The sequence below is a fragment of the Tubulanus polymorphus genome, chromosome 3 (genome assembly GCF_964204645.1).
Source record: "Tubulanus polymorphus chromosome 3, tnTubPoly1.2, whole genome shotgun sequence".
Taxonomy (NCBI): domain Eukaryota; kingdom Metazoa; phylum Nemertea; class Palaeonemertea; order Tubulaniformes; family Tubulanidae; genus Tubulanus; species Tubulanus polymorphus.
The window spans coordinates 5,409,059-5,431,935 of NC_134027.1; the positions used below are offsets into that span (position 1 = coordinate 5,409,059).

General features: G+C 36.3%; 4 protein-coding genes and 1 non-coding gene across 6 annotated transcripts; 3 read left to right on the forward strand and 2 right to left on the reverse strand.

Moving 5' to 3' along the window:
* Nucleotides 1–2,759: 2,759 nt before the first annotated feature.
* LOC141900981 (geranylgeranyl transferase type-2 subunit alpha-like) lies at nucleotides 2,760–7,636 on the reverse strand. The gene is made up of 13 exons (XM_074788025.1): nucleotides 7,577–7,636; nucleotides 5,976–6,086; nucleotides 5,770–5,894; nucleotides 5,488–5,678; nucleotides 5,200–5,397; nucleotides 5,034–5,117; nucleotides 4,870–4,952; nucleotides 4,680–4,781; nucleotides 4,431–4,579; nucleotides 4,253–4,341; nucleotides 3,801–3,929; nucleotides 3,452–3,724; nucleotides 2,760–3,364 (listed from the first exon to the last, which is right to left on the reverse strand). The coding sequence occupies exons 1-13, from the start codon at nucleotides 7,577–7,579 to the stop codon at nucleotides 3,219–3,221; spliced, it is 1,683 nt and encodes a 560-aa protein (XP_074644126.1). The 5' UTR covers nucleotides 7,580–7,636; the 3' UTR covers nucleotides 2,760–3,218.
* Nucleotides 7,637–7,831: 195 nt separating this feature from the next.
* LOC141900995 (deubiquitinase OTUD6B-like) lies at nucleotides 7,832–10,649 on the forward strand. 2 transcript variants are annotated; one of them, XM_074788046.1, is made up of 10 exons: nucleotides 7,832–7,925; nucleotides 8,174–8,316; nucleotides 8,449–8,547; nucleotides 8,667–8,804; nucleotides 8,924–8,943; nucleotides 9,487–9,532; nucleotides 9,614–9,722; nucleotides 9,798–9,859; nucleotides 9,932–10,038; nucleotides 10,358–10,649. In XM_074788046.1, the coding sequence occupies exons 1-10, from the start codon at nucleotides 7,838–7,840 to the stop codon at nucleotides 10,443–10,445; spliced, it is 900 nt and encodes a 299-aa protein (XP_074644147.1). In that variant the 5' UTR covers nucleotides 7,832–7,837; the 3' UTR covers nucleotides 10,446–10,649. The 2 variants fall into 2 exon arrangements, with proteins under 2 accessions (XP_074644147.1, XP_074644148.1); XM_074788047.1 differs by having other exon boundaries at nucleotides 8,667–8,736; nucleotides 8,859–8,943.
* LOC141902995 (U5 spliceosomal RNA) lies at nucleotides 9,227–9,345 on the forward strand. Its single transcript, XR_012619034.1, has one exon. It is a non-coding gene; the product is annotated as a U5 spliceosomal RNA (small nuclear RNA).
* LOC141900972 (serine/threonine-protein kinase TBK1-like) lies at nucleotides 10,634–15,575 on the reverse strand. Its single transcript, XM_074788010.1, has 19 exons — nucleotides 15,239–15,575; nucleotides 14,663–14,758; nucleotides 14,431–14,574; nucleotides 14,231–14,360; nucleotides 14,047–14,137; nucleotides 13,884–13,974; nucleotides 13,648–13,805; nucleotides 13,445–13,555; nucleotides 13,192–13,371; nucleotides 12,903–13,108; nucleotides 12,672–12,822; nucleotides 12,372–12,597; nucleotides 12,170–12,285; nucleotides 11,974–12,090; nucleotides 11,792–11,893; nucleotides 11,619–11,715; nucleotides 11,375–11,541; nucleotides 11,226–11,297; nucleotides 10,634–11,089 (listed from the first exon to the last, which is right to left on the reverse strand). Exons 2-19 carry the CDS (start codon nucleotides 14,756–14,758, stop codon nucleotides 11,020–11,022), a joined length of 2,325 nt encoding a protein of 774 aa, XP_074644111.1. The 5' UTR covers nucleotides 15,239–15,575; the 3' UTR covers nucleotides 10,634–11,019.
* A 3,166-nt stretch (nucleotides 15,576–18,741) lies between these two features.
* LOC141900974 (F-box only protein 7-like) lies at nucleotides 18,742–22,813 on the forward strand. The gene is made up of 11 exons (XM_074788013.1): nucleotides 18,742–18,931; nucleotides 19,177–19,321; nucleotides 19,464–19,805; nucleotides 19,939–20,104; nucleotides 20,185–20,262; nucleotides 20,350–20,439; nucleotides 20,523–20,575; nucleotides 20,662–20,785; nucleotides 21,159–21,196; nucleotides 21,290–21,470; nucleotides 21,593–22,813. The coding sequence occupies exons 1-11, from the start codon at nucleotides 18,810–18,812 to the stop codon at nucleotides 22,426–22,428; spliced, it is 2,175 nt and encodes a 724-aa protein (XP_074644114.1). The 5' UTR covers nucleotides 18,742–18,809; the 3' UTR covers nucleotides 22,429–22,813.
* The last annotated feature ends 64 nt before the right edge of the window (nucleotides 22,814–22,877 follow it).

Consider the following 22,877-nt stretch of genomic DNA (forward strand, 5'->3'; position numbering starts at 1 on the left):
ACACAGACAAACGGTATGAAAATGAAGGTCTTGTAGCAGAAGCCTGGGAAGCAATAACCATTGAACAGTACATACCCTTGGTTACTTTTTTTACATAATCTCTGGACTGTAGCTGTAAAATTGATTGAAATACTGCTACTGAATTGGCTTGCATTCTCTATCGCATGTAAAATGTTGAATTTATTTTTTCCTTGAGCGGATAACACACTTTTCAGATGTCCTAATTCTTCACTGATCGTTCCAATACAATCCGACTTAATTCTACCCTGAAAATAAAAGTTAATATAATGTTTAATGATTAATATATTCTGTGGGATATTTTCAGGCTTTTGATCATTTCAGTTTATTCAAGCAGTTGATGATAAATACTCACAGTTTTTATTTCCACAAAGTGAACATCTATTATCATTCCAGCTGGATTGTTATGGGCAGGACAAGTTATATGCTTAATGTTGACATCTAAAAAAAAGAGACAGGAAAAGCCATTTCACAGCTGTATTGACTAGTCATAATACATGTAGAAGCCAGACACTCATTAATAACAGATTCTAATGAATAAATTTACAAAAAAATCCTCTAAAAATGTGTCAACCAGCGTGTATATCACGGAATTCAGTAGGTACCTTGACGACAGTGACACGTGAATTTCATCCGTTTCAGACAGTTTCCAGGCCTTTCCAATTTCATTGTTCGATAAATATCTATGTCCTGAATCTTGGTACAGTGATCCGTACATAAGACTATATGTCTATCTTTGCTCACTTCAAGCTTTTGCCTAAAAATACGCATGTACCATATATGCTGATTCTGCGGTTTTGGATACATATTTCTAGTTTATCGAAACTTATCATCAATATGAGATGGATAGTGCTTTATAGGTTAACTAGTTCATTTGAAGTGTGAGCTTTCGCTTCTAGTGAATAGTAGATTCATCATTCTCCTTGAAGCTATTACACTAGTAGCGCAAGCTCGTACTTCAAATAAACTAGTTAACCTATTAAGTACCATCCATCTGACTGTATTCATTCTAAACCGGGTTAACACGGCTCCTCCATTAAACTTACCACGGTGGATTGATAGCAATGACTGATCCCTGTTGTATGTTCAAATCAACAACTCTCTTCCTTTTAAATAAGACAATCATAGATTGATCATCGGTTACATATTTTTCATCACTCGGTGGGGATAATTTTGTGCAACGGGTTTGAATCAATGGACTCTTCGCATTAATCTCTTCAACTCGGACGATCAAAATCCTACCGCTGTCTGAAAAAAGTTCGCTAGCCTTAAGATTAAAATCTGACATTTTGAATCAACATATTGAAGCTATATTTGAATTGATGTTTACCTATACTTTGACTATTTGATTTGCACTGGTCAGTTTGACTGCTTGATTTCTGATGTAACCAGAATCTCAATTCAGCAGTTTCTCTTTTCTCCAAGGTTTTAAGTTGATCAGCAAAACCTCCTCTGAAAGGTAATATGAACAGAAATAGGAAGTATATTCAATTATTGCGGTTTTATCAGCTGTTTTGATGGATTGTGTGGAACATCCAGGATACTCACTGCTTATATTTTTGTTTCACTTTTTTATTCGCTGAATCATGCAAATGAGTTGCATTATAATTCTCTTTCTCCGGTGTACAGCTGACTGACATCTGTTGGACCCAATCACTTCCCTTCGTTCCTGTATTTGCGACGTGCTCATTCTGTCTGAAGTTTCTAGTTGGAGATTGTGAATCAATGCTGTAACTATCATGAGAGCTTTCATCCTAAAAAGGGAAAAACTTTTCATATCAACGACATGAAATTGTTATAATCAAGTGGCTAAAACATGCTGGATCTTTAATTCATTACCACACTTAATTTGAAATCACTGGTTTTTAATAGCAATTCATCTGATACTCTATCAGGTTGGCCTTGAGGACATGAATTTGATTCAGGAGAAGTTTGATGTATTGGAGATGATTGCGTTTCTATTTCAGCTGAAGATACAGCAGTTCCATCAAATACTGGAGACATACAAGACATTGCTGGTTCTTCAGACTCATCGGTGTCAGTCTCATTTTCTGAACTCCACAGGATTTTCATTTCATCGTCAACATTTGGATCTGTCAAATCAAAAATAGAGAGGCTTAAGCATTGCCATTGAAATGTGTGGTAAAAATAGAGACCTCAAATCTCTAAGGCGAACTAAATCGCTTACTTTGCCATAATGAGTCAAAACCTTCTTTCGCTCGGTCCCAATCACAGAGCTTCTTATTCATCCGATTTTTGGCGTAAGAACAGTAAGTCTTCCTTTTCGCTGATTTCCCAGCAGGTGAAACATTAAAAACTATATGCTCACTTTCCTCAGTCATTGTTCCAAAACTTAGGTACTATTCTATTCACCGATAGCTCTAAATTCAATGGCGACGGGATGGATTGGAAATATGGATGTATTTATCAACTTGCAACGCAGTGGGAACACTTAAGATGGGGAATTTTTTATATCTTTTCAAAAACGCGCTGAGCCTTAGGGATAAGCATAAATATGGGACGGCTTAGTCGGTGTAATGAATTGTTTATACGTATGGTGGCGCCACTATCCGGTCACCTGAGCTTTGTAACATAATTTCCGTGGTCTCCTTTTTCTTTCAAATATTTTTAATAATTATAAAAATTGCTTATTTTTTTCTTTCAAATATTCTTATGGCCCTTATCAGCCACCATTGATCGCTTTAGATGAAGGAAAAAGATTACAATAATGATTACAGCTATTTTAATTTATTCATTGAAAAAGTTAATAGTTTTTGATGAATACAATGTAAAAAGCAAATAATCAAAATTAAGCTATTGTATCATTTAAACTGAAAAAATACACATCTTTGTCACTGGTCACCCAGATAACAAGAATCCACACATTCACATTCAAAGACTTCAAATGTAATCATGCACTACAAGTATCATAATACAACAAAATGGAATGAATTGCATAGATTTCAAATTAAAATGTCACTTCTATTCGATATATGCAAAGCAATTATTACATCTATATCTTAAAAGATGAATTTCACCATGATATATTGGAAAGATTGATCAATTACAACAAATTATTGAAAATATCTTCACTCTTTATCTCCTATATATAGTAATATAGTAGTGATTCCCAATCATAATTAATCTTCTCTCTTAAAGACTAGGTTCTTCACTCATTATTTCAAATACAAAGGGTGCGTTCAAACAGTCCAATTTACTTCTGGTAAAAGCTCGGACATTTTTCGTTTGAAATCGCTCACATCACATACAGGATTTCCACCTAATTCGACCAGCAATAGTTGAGGACAACGTGTCAACGATTTCAAACTATCGACTTCCACAATATCTGCACGTATATGGTTAAAGATATAACTATCAATTACTACACGATTTTCAGCTAAAAACCATTTTTCTGACTTCATAAAAAGGATACGATTATTTTTTAGATTGATTTTTTGTAGAAACTGCAGTCCTTCCACATCACATACGCTGCTCAGTTGATTTCCTTCAAGGTTTAATTCTTGCACACACGCAATTAAGTTGACGTTCTTCAGTGATGATATTCTATTTTGTGATAAATCTACATGTGTACATAAGGCAAGATGCTCGGGATGATAAATTCCAGTCAGATTTTTGCCGTTGAGATCAATTTTACGATTTTCAGGGCTTAACGTTTCAATGCTGTTCTCTATCAGATATTTACTCCCTAAAGAAACAAAAATAACAAATTTCAGTATTCACCACCCGAGTTCATATTCTGCAGAAATAATGTTCACACTTACTTAAATCTTCATAGTAATTGGTCCTGTAAGGATCCACCTTGATAAGAGTATCAAAATATTCTAACATTTCCTGTTCATATTTTAATGGATCCAAGGCTTTCATCAGTGAAATTATGGTCAGCATTGTCCCTAAAATCATGAGAACCGATATTTCTTTCATTACCAAATACCACTATAGGTAAGACTGCAAGTTGGAACAGGTTCAATATATGCTAAGTCTTAACAACTTGATACCTCCTTTCTCATTTCTGCTGAGGTTAAAAGTTGACCCATCCGACTGCCTATATACCGTACCCGGTACATTACTCTTTTAAAATCATGACCAAGCTAACCATGAAACAGTTATAGAAATGAACTGATTACAAATTTCATTGCAGTATACAAAATGACCCGGCCGATTAGGAAAAACAAGGCATCATTTCTTTCAACCTAATGGGCAGTTTTTTGCTTACATTTATGATCTGGTTCTAATTCAGCCAGTTGTTGGCAGGATTCTAACTCCTGGGTCAGAACTGAATTAGTAGCCGCACTCATCTCTAAACTACAATACAAGACAACAGATCCAAACGTATTGTATGTATATTCACAAAATATCTTTGTATAACTAATAAATACCGTAATTACCAATACCTGAATAAAGTTCCCGGTAGAATTAAGTCTTTACTCCATACTTCACTAGCTGTTTCAGATACGGAAACATTTCTGATATTATCATCTACTGCCACACTAACCAAGCATTCACATTGATTATCAGTCAGATAACTGCCTACATTACATGTCTACAGTATTGAGTTAAAAAAATATCGCAAACAATTAGAAACTGTATGAAGGTACCGTAATATCTAAGAATAAAGTTACTTGTTTCAATTAAAAGGATACCCAAACTTCACACGGATATGCAGTTGAAGAACATGACTTCCATTCAGCGGCTTCAACTGTCTGTTGATTTATTTTTAGAGTGACAGTGCAATCAACACCAATCTGTTACAAGAATGGGTAGAACCTATAATACTGGGGAATAAATACTGGGGTAGACTTGAAACAAAAAGAAAAGTCTTATGTTACTAACCTGAACAGGCTTTGATAATGTGATTACTATTCTGTTGTGTTGTTTATTTACATACAGTAAATCAATAGTGAGGTCTCGTTTACCTAAAACACACCAAGAAAAAACTATTCGATGCTCCCTTTATATATTCATTCAGGTTTATGTACATTCGTAGATCATTTTACCTCTGCCTAGTAACCATCTATGATAAAACCAAGCACTCTGGTCGCTAGGGTCTGTGAAGAATGCGTTTTGTACAAGCTCAAACTCTACAAAAATTTTGATACATATGAAATTCCGTATGACAACAAAACCAAACTGCTGCCTTTGGAGATCATATTAAGGCTGTACCTTTCTGAAGGAATTCCTCTTGTACGCCAACCTGATTATTTTCATCCGGATGAACTTGTGGAAGAAGTTTAGTGCGATAATGCCAGGAGGAAAAATTCGAAAAATTTGTTCCAATTTTCTGATCGGTAAATGCTAGTTCATCTTTAGGTAACACATTAGCCCGTGCAACTACAAATCGTCTATAATCCCAGCAGTGAACTAAAAAATAACACAAGTTCAATGAGCGAAAACATAGTTTCATTACGCCATTGCGGCAATAAAAAATTTTCAACAAGCGCATAAACTTACAATTTCGTTCATCATATTCTAAAAACTTATTGCACAACATCAGTTCTCTATTCCAGTTAGGTGTTCCTAGATTATCCATCACCCAACACCGATGTTGCCACGTTCCATAGGATTTGGGATTCACTTTCAAGCATTGCTCTAAGAAATGTAACTCAGTTTGTTGTAGACTTTGCAGATCATCCTCCGACATTCTAGATTGAGAGTAACATCCATCATTCAGATATTATCAACAAATAAAGATTCAATATGGACCAAACATAGCAATGTAAATAAGTTTCATACTCATTGTTAATGAGATGTGTCAGTACTTCTTTACGAATGTTCCATAATGTATAAAAATCTGGATTTGCCGACAATATTTCACCGGATATATTCAGTGCCTCCTGATCATTTTCCCCATCTGTTCTCTGCAAACATGAAAACAATGCTGATTTCAGTAGCTAGGGGCAAGTGAAACTGCTTCTCATGAAACTATCCGGGTAGCTAACCTTTTGAAAGATTTTCTTAGTGGCACCAGTATAAAGCAATAATTTCTTTTCACGTTCTTTCCTCTTTGCTTCTTGCTGTTCCGCAGTTGTTTTCACCTTCAAACGACCATGCTTGAACAAGGCAAAATGAAATAAGAAACTACAGTAAGAAGAATAAACTCCACCTTAGTGAATACCAGCTATCAACTAAATTCTTGAAATTGCTTGAATGTTCTTAGGTTCTTTAAATTCAAAGCTTTGAGAGGGGCGTTTTCTGGACCTTAGGAGGAAAAATAATTTGAAATTTCCAGAATGTGAGAAAAACAAAATTCCGAACTAATCAAATACAGAACTTGGATTTAAGAGGGGGTTTTATCTGCCCTCCAGACGCCCCTATGATGACGCCCATGGATAGCCCTACCTACGTCAAAACACCACAGCTTCTGGTACTAGTTAGTACAATAATACTAATAGGCCTAAGTAGATATACGTAGAAGAATAGGCCTAATAAGAACATGCCTTAGACTTTCCAGGTGTGGTCTGCAATCTAGTTTCATGGATTCACTCCCACCTCCCTGGTGAAACTAAACCAGAGACAGGTTACTGACTAGCCCCAGGCCAGGCCAGGCCACGGCACACATTCACTCCTATTCACTATTTGGACCCGAAACGAATCCTTTCAACTACAGCTTGAGTGGTGTACCTATAAAAAGAAGTACCGCCGAAAAAGACCTCGGAGTGATTATAGATGATAAAATTAACTTTAAAACCCATATAACCGATTCTGCTAACAAAGCTAACAGAGTACTCTACACGATAAAAAGAACGATGCACTTCCAAGACACTCGTGCTTTTCTGCTACTGTATAAATCACTCGTGCATCCTATACTAGAATACGGAGTGTGTGTTTGGGCACCAAACTCTATCGCCGAGATTGACAAACTCGAAAGTATCCAGAGGAGAGCTACGAACATTATTAGAAATATTAGACATCTTCCATATGAACAACGATTACGAGTACTAAATCTCCCCAGCCTATCTTATAGAAGACTGCGTGGAGATATGATCGAAACCTACAAATATCTCCATAAAATAAATCGCGCAAGCTCCATCGTCCATCTAGACCCTAGACCAAGAGAAACACGAGGGCACTCTCTAAAACTGGAGAAACGTAGAAGCAAAAAATCTATACGAGCGAACTTCTTCAGCAATCGAATAGTGAATATCTGGAATTCTCTACCTGATGATGTTGTATCATGCGAATCACTAGACCTATTCAAGAAAAAACTTGACAAGCAATGGACAAATTACGAACTGAAATTTAATTATAAAGCAAAATGAACTGAAACTAGTCTATCCCCTTTTAGCAGCGCACTACGACGCAGATAAAGGACTATGTACAGCTAACCAGTGCAAGATCGCAGAGCGGTCACTCACTTATATGCTGATACTGATACTGATACTGAACAACAGCAGAGTCTGAGAAGAGGGACTGGGGCTGAATTTTGATGCCTCTATTTAAGGGTTATCAAATATTCACGCCTAGACCATCAGCAGTATTAAAGCCATTCAAACTTATCTCGATGATGAATATCTGAGAAGCAAGAATTTGAAAATAGTACCATTTTATAGCAGCAGTTTTGCGGTGTTGAAGAAGTTCTGGGAATTCACTGTCAATATCAAATTAAATTCAATCAATTATTATATTGACTAACTTAATCATAATGTAAGGCTAGCCATAGATGCATTAGTATTATTTTTTCCCTATTTCCATTTTATATTGTGAGTATATATATATTTTAGATTTTCTGGATTATTAGATGTATTCATTTGGCCTTTTTGACCACCATAGACAGTCTTCGGCGAAAAACCCGTGATTCAAAATGGCGGCCAGCGCAGAGAATATCATCAGTATGGAATCTGAAGAAGATTTACTGCAAAAACAGCGTAAAGAGAAAAAAGAACTACAGGGTGCGGTTTGATTGCACTTCGGCAGAATAGCTATGAATTAGTTGCAAAACATGTGTAGGAAATTCAACCGTAGAGCTGTTGATAAACATATATTTGTTTGTGTCACTCCTTGCTTCTCCCCACCACCGCCGGCCGATACGATCGCGATTCATCTCTCGGGACTCAGCTCAAGATCATCAATCAATCTCATCGTATCTATTGATTTTAAAAGTTTTGTGAACAAAATATCCTTCTGTTTGTGTTTTCAGCTATAATTCAAAAGATAAAACACAGTGTACCAAAAGGAGACAAGAAAAAGAAGAAAGAGTCCCAAGCTGAAGTAGCCAGATTAGAAGCTGAACTAGATGAAAAACACGAAAAAGAGTTGAAATGTTTTACTTCATCAAAAATTGTGAGCAATTTTCTCCCCAACTTGTTTCATTTAATTTTTGTTGTTATATCTATATAAATACAAAAACCAGAACTTTGACTGCTAATGAAATTCTGGCCACTTTATCTGATCGAAGAAGTGACTCGATTGTAGGTAAAAGATCTGTCTGAGGGTTTAGCAGAACTTGGTACAGAAAATGGTGAATGTAAATTAGAAGAAAAGAAGAAAGTTAGCAAAGCTCAAAAGAGGAGGGTAAGCAAATTATCGAATAGTGTACTGGATTTGATTATGTTCGCTCAATACTATTCCACTTTCAATGTATCATTTACAACTGTCATAACTACCTCACACTTGATCCTCAATCAATTAAGGATAAGAAAGCAGCTAAGGAAAAAGAAACAGAGGATAATATCAAACAAGCTGAGATTGACAATTTACTAGGTGCAAGAAATTTAGAGGCTGTTCAATTAGTAACAATTCTGAGTGGCCGAAATCTCATGATACATGAGGTAATTAAATGATATAAAATCTGAATGATTGCCAATATTGTTCTTGTTATTCAGACATGAAGAGATGGGACAGGCAGATTTATGTAGCGTGTATCTTTTTTTCAATTTTCCCTTTGCAGATCCCATCAGACGGCAACTGGTATGTATTGTACAGTGGCCATCCCTGGTGGGCAATATCAGAACTAAATATACCGGCCCAGCTTTTAACTCTTGATGTTAATTCATACAAAATAGATATAGGTTTTGATATAAAGTATCGAAATATATTTCTATCATCCGAAAAGTTTGTTTTCTATAAACTTACTTGAAAAATATATATTCGATTAATTAAAGCAACATTTACAACATAAATATGATTGTAACGCACACCGATCAAGAAGACCGAAACCATTTCTACATATAATCTGATCCACCTTGTATTGGTACTCTGGTTTCTCTTCAACCGCGTTTTAATCTTTCGCCTTTTACTAAAGATTACCGTGGAGAGGAACAATCAATGAGTCTATAGACATATTTTTGAAGTCCTTCCTACAGGAAGGGCAACTAGTAAAACTAAATACAGAAATATTCACGCATCCTTACTCAAACGCACTTGTCATAACTATCTTGAAATACCCATGATGTCATTAGATAACGAATGTTGCATGTTGTAGTGTCTTATTAATGGTGAATATACTTGCAGCATGTACTCGGCCGTTGAAGATCAGCTTAGGCGTTTAGGTGTAGAGGTTTGTATCAGGCGTTACGCGCTAATCACATTCGTTTCAGTTTTGCTTTGTGATGTTTTATAAAGTTTCTTTTTCATGCAGTCATCAATTGAAATCTTACGCAAACAAACGGCTGATTATCTCCGAGCTAATGCAGATGATTTCATGCCATTTCTAACAAATCCACATACTGGTGATCCATTTACCCAAGGTAGACAAACGATCAATAGCTACTGCTATCTTAATGCTATATGTGACCATCTCAACATTCTAATGATTATTTCAGAGAATTATGAGGCATATTGCCATGACGTTGAATCTACCACAGCTTGGGGTGGACAATTAGAGGTAATAAGTGTCTGTTACGAGTATAGTTAACGTAGGATTTGCTGTTTAACTATTGATCCTCCCGTATTTCAGTTGAAAGCTCTTTCACAAGTTTTGAGGCATCCTATTGAAGTGGTGCAGGCAGATGGACCATGTATTGTAATAGGAGATGAACATAAAAAATCTGTACTCATATTGTCGTAAGTATTTGTATAGGTCAGTGGGTTCTTAATATATTCACCATGGGCTATTGAATAGTGAAATAGTGGCTGTAGTATTTCTAAATATAAATATTGGTAGTTATTCATATTTTGTAACCACAATCAGTTGCAAAATTCAAGCTCATGACAGGTTCTATGAGTGTGCTGGAGTTTCAAGTCTGTTGATTACTGTATTTGTTCATCAGGGAATGTTGAATAATGTAATGGTCAGACTATCAAGCACTTCACCAAGTGGGCATGAACCCCTAGTTTCAATAACTTAACTTAAATAGATTGCCTGTACTTTGTATAATTGCAGGTACCATCGACACATTTATGGACTAGGCGAGCATTATAATTCTGTTGTGGCAAAACCTCAGGAGAGTGTTAATGATGGATTCACTTAACAACAAAGTTAAATAAATTATCTATTGTTCGATAATCTTGTGTACAGATACCGTAATCCATTATGTATTGATATGTTTCAATCACCTGTGAAAATGGCATGGCATTTATAGATGATGTAAATGATAGACAGACACATCAATCAAAACTGCAGAAATCAAATGATTCAATTATATAAACGTTTTATTTACATTGATGATAATAAATGCACGATTATACATTCATTTCTATGAGTTATAGTTTATATTGAGATTATACGTTTGATATCATCTGATGGTCATACATGTATACAGTAGTATTACACACTAACAACATCAATGTATAGTTTGACTTTCTTTCCCACTGACCAATATTACACATATACTAATATTTAATGCATTGATCTGCATTGCATACCGGTAGTTTGGGTTAATCAAAATAAATAAAATATGTATGTACATAGAAGTTATATAAGATTTCATCATTTTAAGATAAGGTATTTACAATCTTGCACTTAATAGCATCAAAGATCAGAGTTTGTATTGTTCCTGTTGTCCTTCCAAATCTATTGTCCATTACATCGAAATATTAAGTAAATCATTGTGAAATCATTGATTCAAACAGTTCAGCTTCTGTTTGACCGTTTTCTATGTTCAGTTCTTGCAATCTACAATAGTAAGTTTCAATCAATATCTCGTGAAACATTAAGAAATGCTGAAAACATGAATACTAGTATAATTTTGAAAACGAAATACCGAAATGCTGAAAACATGAATACTAGTATAATTTTGAAAACGAAATACCGTTTCATCAGTCGTTCATTTTCATCCATCAGCTTCTTGCTGTCTTCATTTTCTGTTTCATAACTGGTTAACCTTTAAAAAACAGAAAGAAATTAAACTTAAAGCATAATAGTTTTAATTCATTTTAAAAAGAAAACTAGTCCACTTACTCATCTTTCAGTTTGTAAAGTAGAGCTCGAGTTTGTGCTTTTCTTTCATTACTTTGTGCATTCTGTGATACTGATGCATTTACATTTCCACCACCAGTCTTGGTTCCTATTTGCGAATCGAGATCAATGAACCAATCGCACACTTTAGCTCTGTAAGCAATCTGTGCCTAAACACGTAGATTTATATCGACAAATGAAGCAGATTGAAATAGGTTACTATGATTTAAATTCATAACCAACTTACAGCATCCTGGTTCTTGCTGTACTTTCTTTGATTTTCACATAGGTCATTCATGAAAGTCTCTAAACTTTTCACTTTGCCCGTTGTTTTGTAGGCCACTCTAAAAAAAACGTGTTGAGATTATCAGGCAAGTTCAAAATAAATGGTATTTTAGAAGTTTGAATGATGGGTCATACCTGAACCAATCGGCCATTTTGCGATGCATATCATTCAAATGAACCAAGCATTTCTCACGGACAAATTTTGAGCCAGCATCACCACTTTGTATCAGACGAGTTCTAAGTGTAAGAGAGTAAACATTTCATCTAACTAACATCATGCACAAGGCTACAATTCTTTTTCAGCGTTAATGAACTACCTGTTGAACATATGAACTTGTCTATCATTGAAAGAGAGCTTGGGTCGTTTTCTGTCCATCTTAAACTCAAGCGTAATCTGTCTGGCATCACTAATTAATATTTCCATTCTTTTTATGCTAAAAGACACGATTTAATGTAATTCGTAAAATGCTTTATACCCAGGTTTCCATTTGATCAAATAATCAATATATTTACCATTTGCAATCGCACGTAACACCAGGCTGCCACATTTTGTAGAGTTCCTTCTTTTCAACTAATCGCTTGTAGTAATCATCACAGTATTTTTTCATTCCTTTCATGTCTTGTGATAACTTAAAAACCGCAGTTACAATTAACAAAATGTATTTGCTGCACCGGCAAAGATTCTCACACATAATTAATACCAAATCCTGCATACCTTTTCAGATGCCTTCATTGTATTATTTATCAATGAATTTAGGTCAGTTTCTAGGATTGGTTGTCTGCCTACAGTTCCGTAATGACGAGATGATATAGACAGCAATTGCTTCTGTGTTTCGTGGAATTCAATGAAACCTTGCATTCGTTTGTACGTTTCATCGCACACAGCCGAAAAATGAGTCATGTAGTTCATTATTCTCTCTGTGTCTTTAGTGATGATGTGTCTTTACAATAAAGAATGAGTAAACTATAATACAATCATAAACTGAATCGATGAGACAAGATGGTTGATACTCACGAAAACATTTTGACTGCTCGGTTGATTAAATTCTGTTTCGTAATAATTCTTTTAATCTGGTTCTTGATAAAACATAAGTTACTGGCATATGATTTTGCGAGTATGTAATCTTGGTCAAGATTCTCCTGGTTTGAGGGATGTGGAAATGGAGCTACAAAATTTAACACATTGCACTGTTCACACATTTTCTTTTTCTTTTTGATAAAGTACATTTTCATTACCAGTACTCACGAATGCTGGTTACACGCAGATTTGTGAACTCCTGATAGTCGGCTGGAAACAGAAACACTGGGTTTTGTTCAGTCGTCTCTGGGTATAAAGTGAATGGATCAGATGGGGAGATCAATTCAAGTAGCTTGTTTCCATCGTGCAATAACAACTGTTGGTCTAGACCAATAGCACTTTGTTCAGCAATCAGTTCCTGAATACGATTATACCTTCAGAAATATCAAAATACATGTTTATTACTACTGACTTGCTGTGAATATCAACTCTTAATAATAGATATGCATCTTCATACCTTTCATTATTATCCACATATATTCTTAAACATTTACTAGCCCAAACATCGAAGACATGTAAAACCTTTTTGCTAACAATATTAAAGGTTTCGGCGAAGAGCTGTTCAAATCCCCAGACTCTGTCTGGATTACACTCGAGTAGGCCTGCTAATAATGGAGTTAAAAGCCGCTTCAGTCCACTGCAATTACAAATACATCGTTATGATTTCCATAGACAGATAGCATTCGCTTCATGCTTATGAAAAATCTTACTCAGAAATAAGACACGTGGAAGGTAACTGGCGACTCCACTCGATTCTACCTCCCTCTGAGCGTTGAATCCCTGAAATAACCCCTGATTCTTTCTTTGTTGTAATTTGAAACCTGGAAAAGAAAAAAAAATAACAGCTCAGTGATAATTCTAAAATAGGTCCAAGTGAAAATAAGAAATCACTGGTAGTTTATTAAGGACATACATGGTATGTTTATTTCGGCGACCTCCAAAAGGTTGGAATGGTAGTTCACCGGTAACAACATGGTATAGCGTTACACCTAAACTCCATAGATCTACAGTAGCACCAAACTGCTTTGGAGATGGTTGACGAAGCACAGCTCTTTCATACATATCAGGATGCTGTAAGTCAAATAGTATCATATATTCAGTGGTACCATGACAGCTTAAAATCATAGTCAGATAAATAGGATAGCATACCAAATACTCTTCAGTCCCATACAGTGACATGAACTGTTCTTCTTCGGCCAACTCTTTCGCGGCACCAAAATCAGTGAGTTTGTATATCGAACTTAAAATGACAGAATTAATTAGTACCAGACAGTTGAGAAATATATCAATGTTGATTCACAGTTGAACTTACCTTCCATCTTCAGTAACAAAGCGCAAAATATTTCCAGGCTTTATGTCACGATGAACAACATTTTGATCGCGGAGATGTTTCAACCCACAAGCTACAAATTCAAGGCAAGGATTTCATAATTGCTGAACACCTGTGGTCTCATTTCATGATTAGATATTCAATAACTTGTTGATAAAATACTCACTGACGTGATCTAAGACCAATAAGAATTCATCCTCATCCATCCCATAGCCATTATCCGGATCATCTAAGAGTGTAAATAGACTTCCACCCGTACATAACTCCATAATGATCACCTTGGAATGATCTGAATTCTAGACAAATAGAAAAATATGCATGAAATGCAAATGTGCGAAACCATATATGGGGTAGCCATTCAATTACCTCTTCCTCCACGCCTAAAAGTTTAACAATGTTTGGATGATTCAAACGCTCCAAGACATCGAATTCCCTCATTTGAATTTCCAATGGACGTTGATGCCTACTGAGCATGTTGAAAGTTTTGACTGCAAACTTTTCGCCGGTTTTCTGAAAAATGAAGCGCATGCCGTAAGAATTCAAGGTATTTTCCCATTCACAAATAGCCTACGTTTTTTACTAGAGATTTTAGCCCTACCTTATGCCGACATATATAAACAGCACCTGTGGCTCCTTGCCCAAGAACATCATTGAGATTCCACACATGTTTTTGTGAGGCTCTTAATTGAGACATCTAAAAACATTCAAGTTATATTTTACAACCATATTCGGTTTTTAGTGGAGGATTTTGATCTTGATCGTGATTTCTGCGACAACCAGACCTCAGTGTCATAAGAGGGTGTCGAGTTCAAATGGCATGGGCGGCTGGACCAGAGAGCAGATTTGATCGATCGCAACCGCCTTATCTGTTCCAGTCGACTAAAGTGAGGGGGAAAAATGAGTTCCTGTAGGTAGCCTATTACTCTACTGTTTTGGCTCTAATTGTTTGAATTTGATGAATTTATGGGCTAGAGGTCCTAGGCTAGGATTCTAATTTTCCACAGGGACTTGACACAAAAGGAATTTGACCCCAGTATCCTAGGTACTTCTATTTACATATAGTACCTAGGATACTGGGGTCAAAATCCTTTTGTGTCAAGTCCCTGTGTGATTTTCTATCTCCACGAATTCTTCAACCATGTCAACATCTTCAATGATGGAAAGTGTCACCTACTTGATTTGCCTTATTTTTGGTGCTGGTAGGAATACCAGCTGTTGATTGGTAACTGCTTACGACGGTCGCCTTAGGGTGGTTGGTTGATTAGTGGGGAGTGTCACCAAAGTGTCAGTTGCTGCTGTCCTGGGGGTGGTTGGTTCCTAATCTTGCCCTGGCAAGGATGGGCTATTAGGTAGTACGGTACTGTAGCAGTGAGCTGTCGTGTGTCCGGACTTTCAAATTGTCTATCAAAACTAGTTATTTCATTTTCGAAATGGTAACATGGTGGCCGTTGACTCGACAAAATAGAACATTCCTGTGACTATATTTAGTTAGTTTTTGGGCGATAGGGTTTTCCCCAAAACCCGGAAGTAACCGATTGATGTCTGTCTGCAGAGTTTCCAGAACCTGTCATGTCAGGTCTTAAGACCTGACATGACAGGTCTGACCTGTCATGTCAGGTCCCGAAAAAACCCAAACTCATGACAATATTTGACGGAACGGCGAAATATCTAGGCATGTGTTAGACGAATGGAAGAACATTTTGAGTTGAATGAATATTCTGACCCGTCGTTAATATCGAAAATGATTCAACAATAACGATAAGGAAAATGTTCTGACAAATAATTCATTTGAAAGGTTGATTTATAAGAAGAAAATATTTATGTGTAAACTATGACTTATTTCTGTATTAAAGGTAAAAAATAAGTTTCAGGCAAAGATGAATTAATTAATGTAGAAATAAGAGCACATTATAAGAGAATATTTTCGCTAGATGAATCGAGGTCTTGATATTTCGTTTCCGCAATAAGACACTGAAAATTATCTGCTCACTATCACAGTTCGGCAACACTCCTCACTGTCCTGAAGTCCTGAAGTCTCACTATATATATTCATTGTCTTTATGATGTACATGTAAAAGAGCCGAATGCAATATAGAGACTGATTTTATTGAGACTGATTTTAAATCAACTCATCAATTTAAAGCATGAAGTTTTTTTCTTATATCAGTTTTAATGCAGACCTGTCACCACAGGTCCCGAGAAGCTCTGTAAAATGGCGCGAGCTGCCGTGTGAGGTCTCGCTTCATAATTATTGTTTTGTAGTAACTTAAGATTAACTATATCCATGGTTAGCAATCTATATTATATTCATTACTATAAAGATACCATAAAAAGTAAAGTTTTTTCCATTTCATCAGTTTTCAAGCAGACCTGTCACCACAGGTCTCGAGAAGCTCTGCAAAATGGCGCGAGCTGCCGTGTGAGGTCTCGCTTCAAAATTATTGTTTTATAGAAACTTAAGATTAACTCTATCTATGGTTAGCAATTTATATTATACTCTTTACTATATAAAGGTTATAAAAAGTAAAGTTTTTTCAATTTCATCAGTTTTAGTGCAGACCTGTCACCACAGGTCCCGAGAAGCTCTGCAAAATGGCGCGAGCTGCCGTGTCAGGTCTCGCTTCAAAATTATTGTTTTATAGTAACTTAAGATTAATTCTATCCATGGTTAGCAATTTATATTATACTCTTTACTATAAAGAGACCATAAAAATCAATGTTTTCCTTCATTTTATCAGTTTTAATGCAGACCTGTCACCACAGGTCTCGAGAAGTTTTCCTTCATTTTATCAGTTTTAATGCAGACCTGTCACCACAGGTCTCGAGAAGCTCTGCAAAATGGCGCGAGCTGCCGTGTCAGGTCTCGCTTCATAATTATTGTTTTTTAGTAACTTAAGATTAACTATATCCATGGTTAGCAATCTATATTATATTCATTACTATAAAGATACCATAAAAAGTAAGTTTTCAAGCAGACCTGTCACCACAGGTCTCGAGAAGCTCTGCAAAATGGCGCGAGCTGCCGTGTGAGGTCTCGCTTCAAAATTATTGTTTTGTAGTAACTTAAGATTAACTATATCTATGGTTAGCAATCTTTATTATATTCATTACTATAAAGATACCATAAAAAGTAAAGTTTTTTCCATTTCATCAGTTTTCAAGCAGACCTGTCACCACAGGTCCCGAGAAGCTCTGCAAAATGGCGCGAGCTGCCGTGTGAGGTCTCGCTTCAAAATTATTGTTTTATAGTAACTTAAGATTAACTCTATCTATGGTTAGCAATTTATATTATACTCTTTACTATATAAAGGTTATAAAAAGTAAAGTTTTTTCAATTTCATCAGTTTTAATGCAGACCTGTCACCACAGGTCCCGAGAAGCTCTGCAAAATGGCGCGAGCTGCCGTGTGAGGTCTCGCTTCAAAATTATTGTTTTGTAGTAACTTAAGATTAACTATATCCATGGTTAGCAATCTATATTATATTCATTACTATAAAGATACCATAAAAAGTAAGTTTTCAAGCAGACCTGTCACCACAGGTCTCGAGAAGCTCTGCAAAATGGCGCGAGCTGCCGTGTGAGGTCTCGCTTCATAATTAATGTTTTTTAGTAACTTAAGATTAACTATATCCATGGTTAGCAATCTATTTTATATTCATTACTATAAAGATACCATAAAAAGTAAAGTTTTTTCCATTTCATCAGTTTTCAAGCAGACCTGTCACCACAGGTCCCGAAGCTCTGCAAAATGGCGCGCGTTGCCGTGTGAGGTCTCGCTTCATAATTATTGTTTTATAGTAACTTAAGATTAACTCTATCTATGGTTAGCAATTTATATTATACTCTTTACTATAAAGAGACCATAAAAATTAATGTTTTCCTTCATTTCATCAGTTTTAATGCAGACCTGTCACCACAGGTCTCGAGAAGCTCTGCAAAATGGCGCGAGCTGCCGTGTCAGGTCTCACTTCAAAATTATTGTTTTATAGTAACTTAAGATTAACTCTATCTATGGTTAGCAATTTATATTATACTCTTTACTATATAAAGGTTATAAAAAGTAAAGTTTTTTCAATTTCATCAGTTTTAGTGCAGACCTGTCACCACAGGTCCCGAGAAGCTCTGCAAAATGGCGCGAGCTGCCGTGTGAGGTCTCGCTTCAAAATTATTGAAATCAAATAATTCACAATCATTGCATCTTTACAAGGCAAACATAAATTCTTAAATGAATTCATAACACACCATAGTTTGTTTTTTGTTTTTGAATAATATATTCAGAAAGCACTAAGATATGTTCTTTTTGTTTCTTATCGGCTATCATTTGTTTTAAATCCGCGCCTATCATATCTTCTAATCGTCTATCATCGGTTCAGTCATTACGATTTTCATTTTAGCAAATCGACCTGTCACCTGAGGTCCCACCTGTCATGTCAGGTCTTGGGCCCTGACATGACAGGTTCTGGAAACTCTGCAGACAGACCTAAATGAAGTAACCACATTATAGTATATATTTTAGTCTCCATGCTGAATTTATCTTTGCAATTTTGTATTGCCTTTTTAATGGCTTTTCAATAATAAATTATACTTTTTGTTTGTATAATGATGCTAAAACTATGTAGAAATCGCTATAATTCTTCATTTCGAAAAGACGAAGATTATTAATCTCTACCCAGACGCTTGTGTATGACGTCATTTGGGATTTTCTGGGATTCCCGTTGCGAGTGAGGAAACACATCTTCAAAACCATGAAATTACGTGTAAAATATGGCCCTCGAAGGATTGTCATCGATATCGAAGGCGTTAGTTTGGAAGAATGTACATTAATGGAATTGAAGAAAAAGGTTTCAACTGAATTATCTTTACCAGTGTAGGTGTTTAAGCTCGCGACAATATCGTAGTAGATGATCAATTCAATTCAATTATACTTTATTCATCAATCGTAATTTGTTTGTACCATTTTTTACAATTTGAAAATACAACATATATTTTGGAATAACAGAGTATTATATTTGTATCGATCTTAAAAATTAGGGATTTCATCTTGACGAATGCATTTGTTGGTACCATGTCCAGTGCCAGTCAGTGGTGTCAACTTTGAAAATTGTATTTCAGAGAATCCTTTGAACTTAGTTTGAATGGAACAGATCAGTTATTGGGTGAAGATGTCAGCTTAGCGAATCTCGGGATAGTAGCTGGTGATATGGTAACAGTGCTTTCTACAGTTGAACCTCCTAAACCAAATACTGAACAGAGTTTGGTAAATATCATAATCTACCTGATTTTGAATAAAATCTAGAATTGTATGAAAATCTAAATGTCTTCCCTCTGAGATGTGTTTGTTAAGCCTATGATTTATCGGTTCTGAAATTCTGAATGAAGTTAATTTTTACATGTTGCAGCCTACAATTACCTCTCCAGATACGCAAAATGAAGATCCTCCTTCTATTGCAAGTACAGCAACTGATGAACAGACATCCCAATCGCAACAAGCCATAGATGAGAGTCTTCCGTCAACATCGAGTGACCTACAGGCTATGGATATTTGTCAGACTCCTCCTCCAAATGATCCTGTTGTTAATAGATACTTGAAAGAACCTATGCTGTGCTATGAGTCTGTAGATGGCGGTACACTCCCCCAGAACCTTGTACAACTCTATCAGTGTGTACAACCAACAAAAAAACAGGAAGCTCTATGTATCGTCATCAATGCATTGATGATAGAAAAAGGTTTTGCCCCAAAGGTAAGGGCTTACTATTTTTTCATGGGCGAGATGAATTTTGAAGATTTGAAATTGAAGATTATGAAACCTGAGGATATAGTAGAACGGCAGTTTTTCATTGATATTCAGTGTTATTCTGTTGTTTTTTTTTCAGGTGTCTGAAGAAGATATCTCAGATACTACTGGATCAGTCATTGCCATGCCAATGATGTGGAACCAGATGTCATCTGTTTACACATTACAGTTTACACACAGTAGTTGTTATGGTGTGACTGCTGCCGTTACTTGTGTACCTATGGGTGATATTGCTGTAATTCATGGTAAGAAAGTCTTGAATGAGGTAGAAAATCTTGGATCTGTGTTGTCTATTAGATTGTGCTTTATCTTGTATAATTTACAGGAATCGTTCGAGATCATGATCAGCCCAAATGCAAAATTCAACTGAAATGTTCTCATTATGTGTTGACCGTCAGAAAGGGTTTGTTTTTCAAATAGATTGAGTTTTTTATGCAACATGCATCCGAACCACATAATAACTACCATATATAATGATGTATAATTCCAGACCCGACTCTAGTTTATACCGGACTTGCCAAATTGTCGAGAGCTTTCAAAGATGCGATTGCTGAACCTCTATTAGAGAATATGCGGACATGTGAGTTTGACCGTTTCGCTTAGATTTATTTACACATAATCTGGAGTATCAAAGATTATATTCATGTGAAATCTCAATTTCAGGTGTTGGATTGGATCATACTGGAGGGATATCTGGTCTGGCTCATGAAATAAAGGTAGAATTAGGAATGGAACCATGCAACTGCGTGTGTATTTGAGTGCAGATTATACTCATGCTGACTTTTTCTTGTCTTATTTTCAGTTGCATGTCCTGCAGTTCTTGGATGCTCGCAGTTTAGTGCGAATGTCAGGTGTCAACAAAGAATTTCTTCCACTGTGTCGAGAAAAGATGTTGTGGCGACGTTTATATCTACGTTCCTTTGGAAGTATGTGTTGATGGAGTATAGCATATCTATTTTTCTTGACTTAAGTTATGCAACGATCTAGATACAGAAAACATCCCTAAAGTGCCTGTGAGACTGAGCAAAAAGTGTACACTCTAGGAAATGTTCACTAACGGGAAAGCCAGGTTACCTAAGCATAAAAAGTTATTTGAAAAGGCCACTTAACTTAGCCAGGTTGGCACATAATCACTGTTCACTATGTGAAAGTAAATTTTTGTCCCAGAATAAAGTGTTGTGTTCACTATATATGGAGGTACTGATGTATGAATTTCATATTTTGGGACTGAGCGAGTGGCGTTCATTAAGGGAGGTGTTCGCTAAGGAAGGTTTTACTGTAAATTTTATTTATTTCCAGGTCGTAGTGATAATTCACTTAATCAAGATTGGATACAGGTAAAATGACTAGTTACTGAAATTTTTTTTTTGATCATGATGCCTTGAAATACGTCAGAATTGCAGAAGTTCATGTTTTTGTTTGTTCTTCAGTTTTTCAAGGAGGCCGTTCGTCGTAGGAAACAGATGAGAGAAATGTCTCGAAGATATTATCCAGTTGTGCCACCATTTAGGGGCCCTCATCCTCATTTTCCTCATCAACCTTTCGGTCCGATGCATCCTTTATATGGAGGAGGGGGTATTGTTGGTGGCGATTATGATCGAATGCCTGGAGGTTAGCTGCTTCATACCACTTTAAAAATTTTCCTTTGATCATACCTAATACAATAATACATGTATCTGCTATTCTATCCACTTGTAGCGCATGGGGAAAACTAACTTTGAATTCCATTACAGGTTTTGGACAAGGCGGTTATTTTAATCCAGTGTTTGGATATCACGATCCACCGATGCATCCTCGATTTGATCCATTTGGTCCAATGCCGGATCAAGAATTCTTCCCAGGAAGAGGTGGAGGGATGTTTGATGGACCTCCCAACGGACATGGAGGTATGTTCGACGGACCTCCCAATGGACATGGAGGTATGTTTGACGGACCTCCCAATGGACATGGAGGTATGTTTGATGAACCTCCTCATGGACATGGAGGTATGTTTGATGGACCTCCTCATGGACGTGGTGGTATGTTTGATGGACCTCCTCATGGACATGGGGGTATGTTTGATGGACCTCCTCATGGACATGGAGGTATGTTTGATGGACCTCCTCATGGACATATGTTTGAAGGACCTCCACATGGACATGGAGGTATGTTTGATGGACCACGCCATCATCATTATCATCACCGTGGTCCGGAGCAAAATTTTCGCGGGCCTCGTCCACATCACCATCACCACCATAATGGTTTTCATGGAAATGGTCAACATCGGGGTCGTGGACATCACCATCATTGTCCAGTCCATCATCGTCAACGGCAAAATCAAGATAATGATCAGCAACAGGAAAATGATATTGATGTTCAAGGTCAACAAGAAGGACAAGGTGTGAATAATCCTGAAGTAAATGCAAATATTGCTGCAGGGAATAATGCTGGGGTAGAAAATGTTGAATTGGGTCCGGGTCCTGGGAATCAACAATTAGACAGGGCTAATGTGCAACCTGGTAGGCCAAGGGGTAGGGGTGGACACCATGGTGGGTTTGGTGGTGGCGCATGTGGCCATCGATTCTTGTAGAAAATGATGGCTAGCGTGGGGAAATCTACTTATTTTGGAAATACATGTTTGAATTTTATTATTTGGAATGAGTTTTATTATGGGGAAATGCCGGTTATGTTCATCGTGTGCTATGGTTATGCATTTTATCAAAATTTTGGCTGGAGTTATCGATCTGAAATGATTATTCGACTAATAATATGTGACCCCAAAATTATTCTCGGATTAATTCCACTTTGTTTGCATTTGGTTGTGAAAATTACTGTATGTCTGTTTTTCTTTGTTGTGTGTTCAATGGAAAAATTTAAACTAGAAGTTTGTGTTATATCTAGTCTGTGCTGGATGAGGCTTAATTATAATAAAAAATTGTGATAATCTCTAAAAGTAACTATTTTTCTACCAGTTATCAGATTTTTTTCTACGGGTAATCAGTTTTTTCACAAACTCCATCATTTTTGTATTGGGAGAAA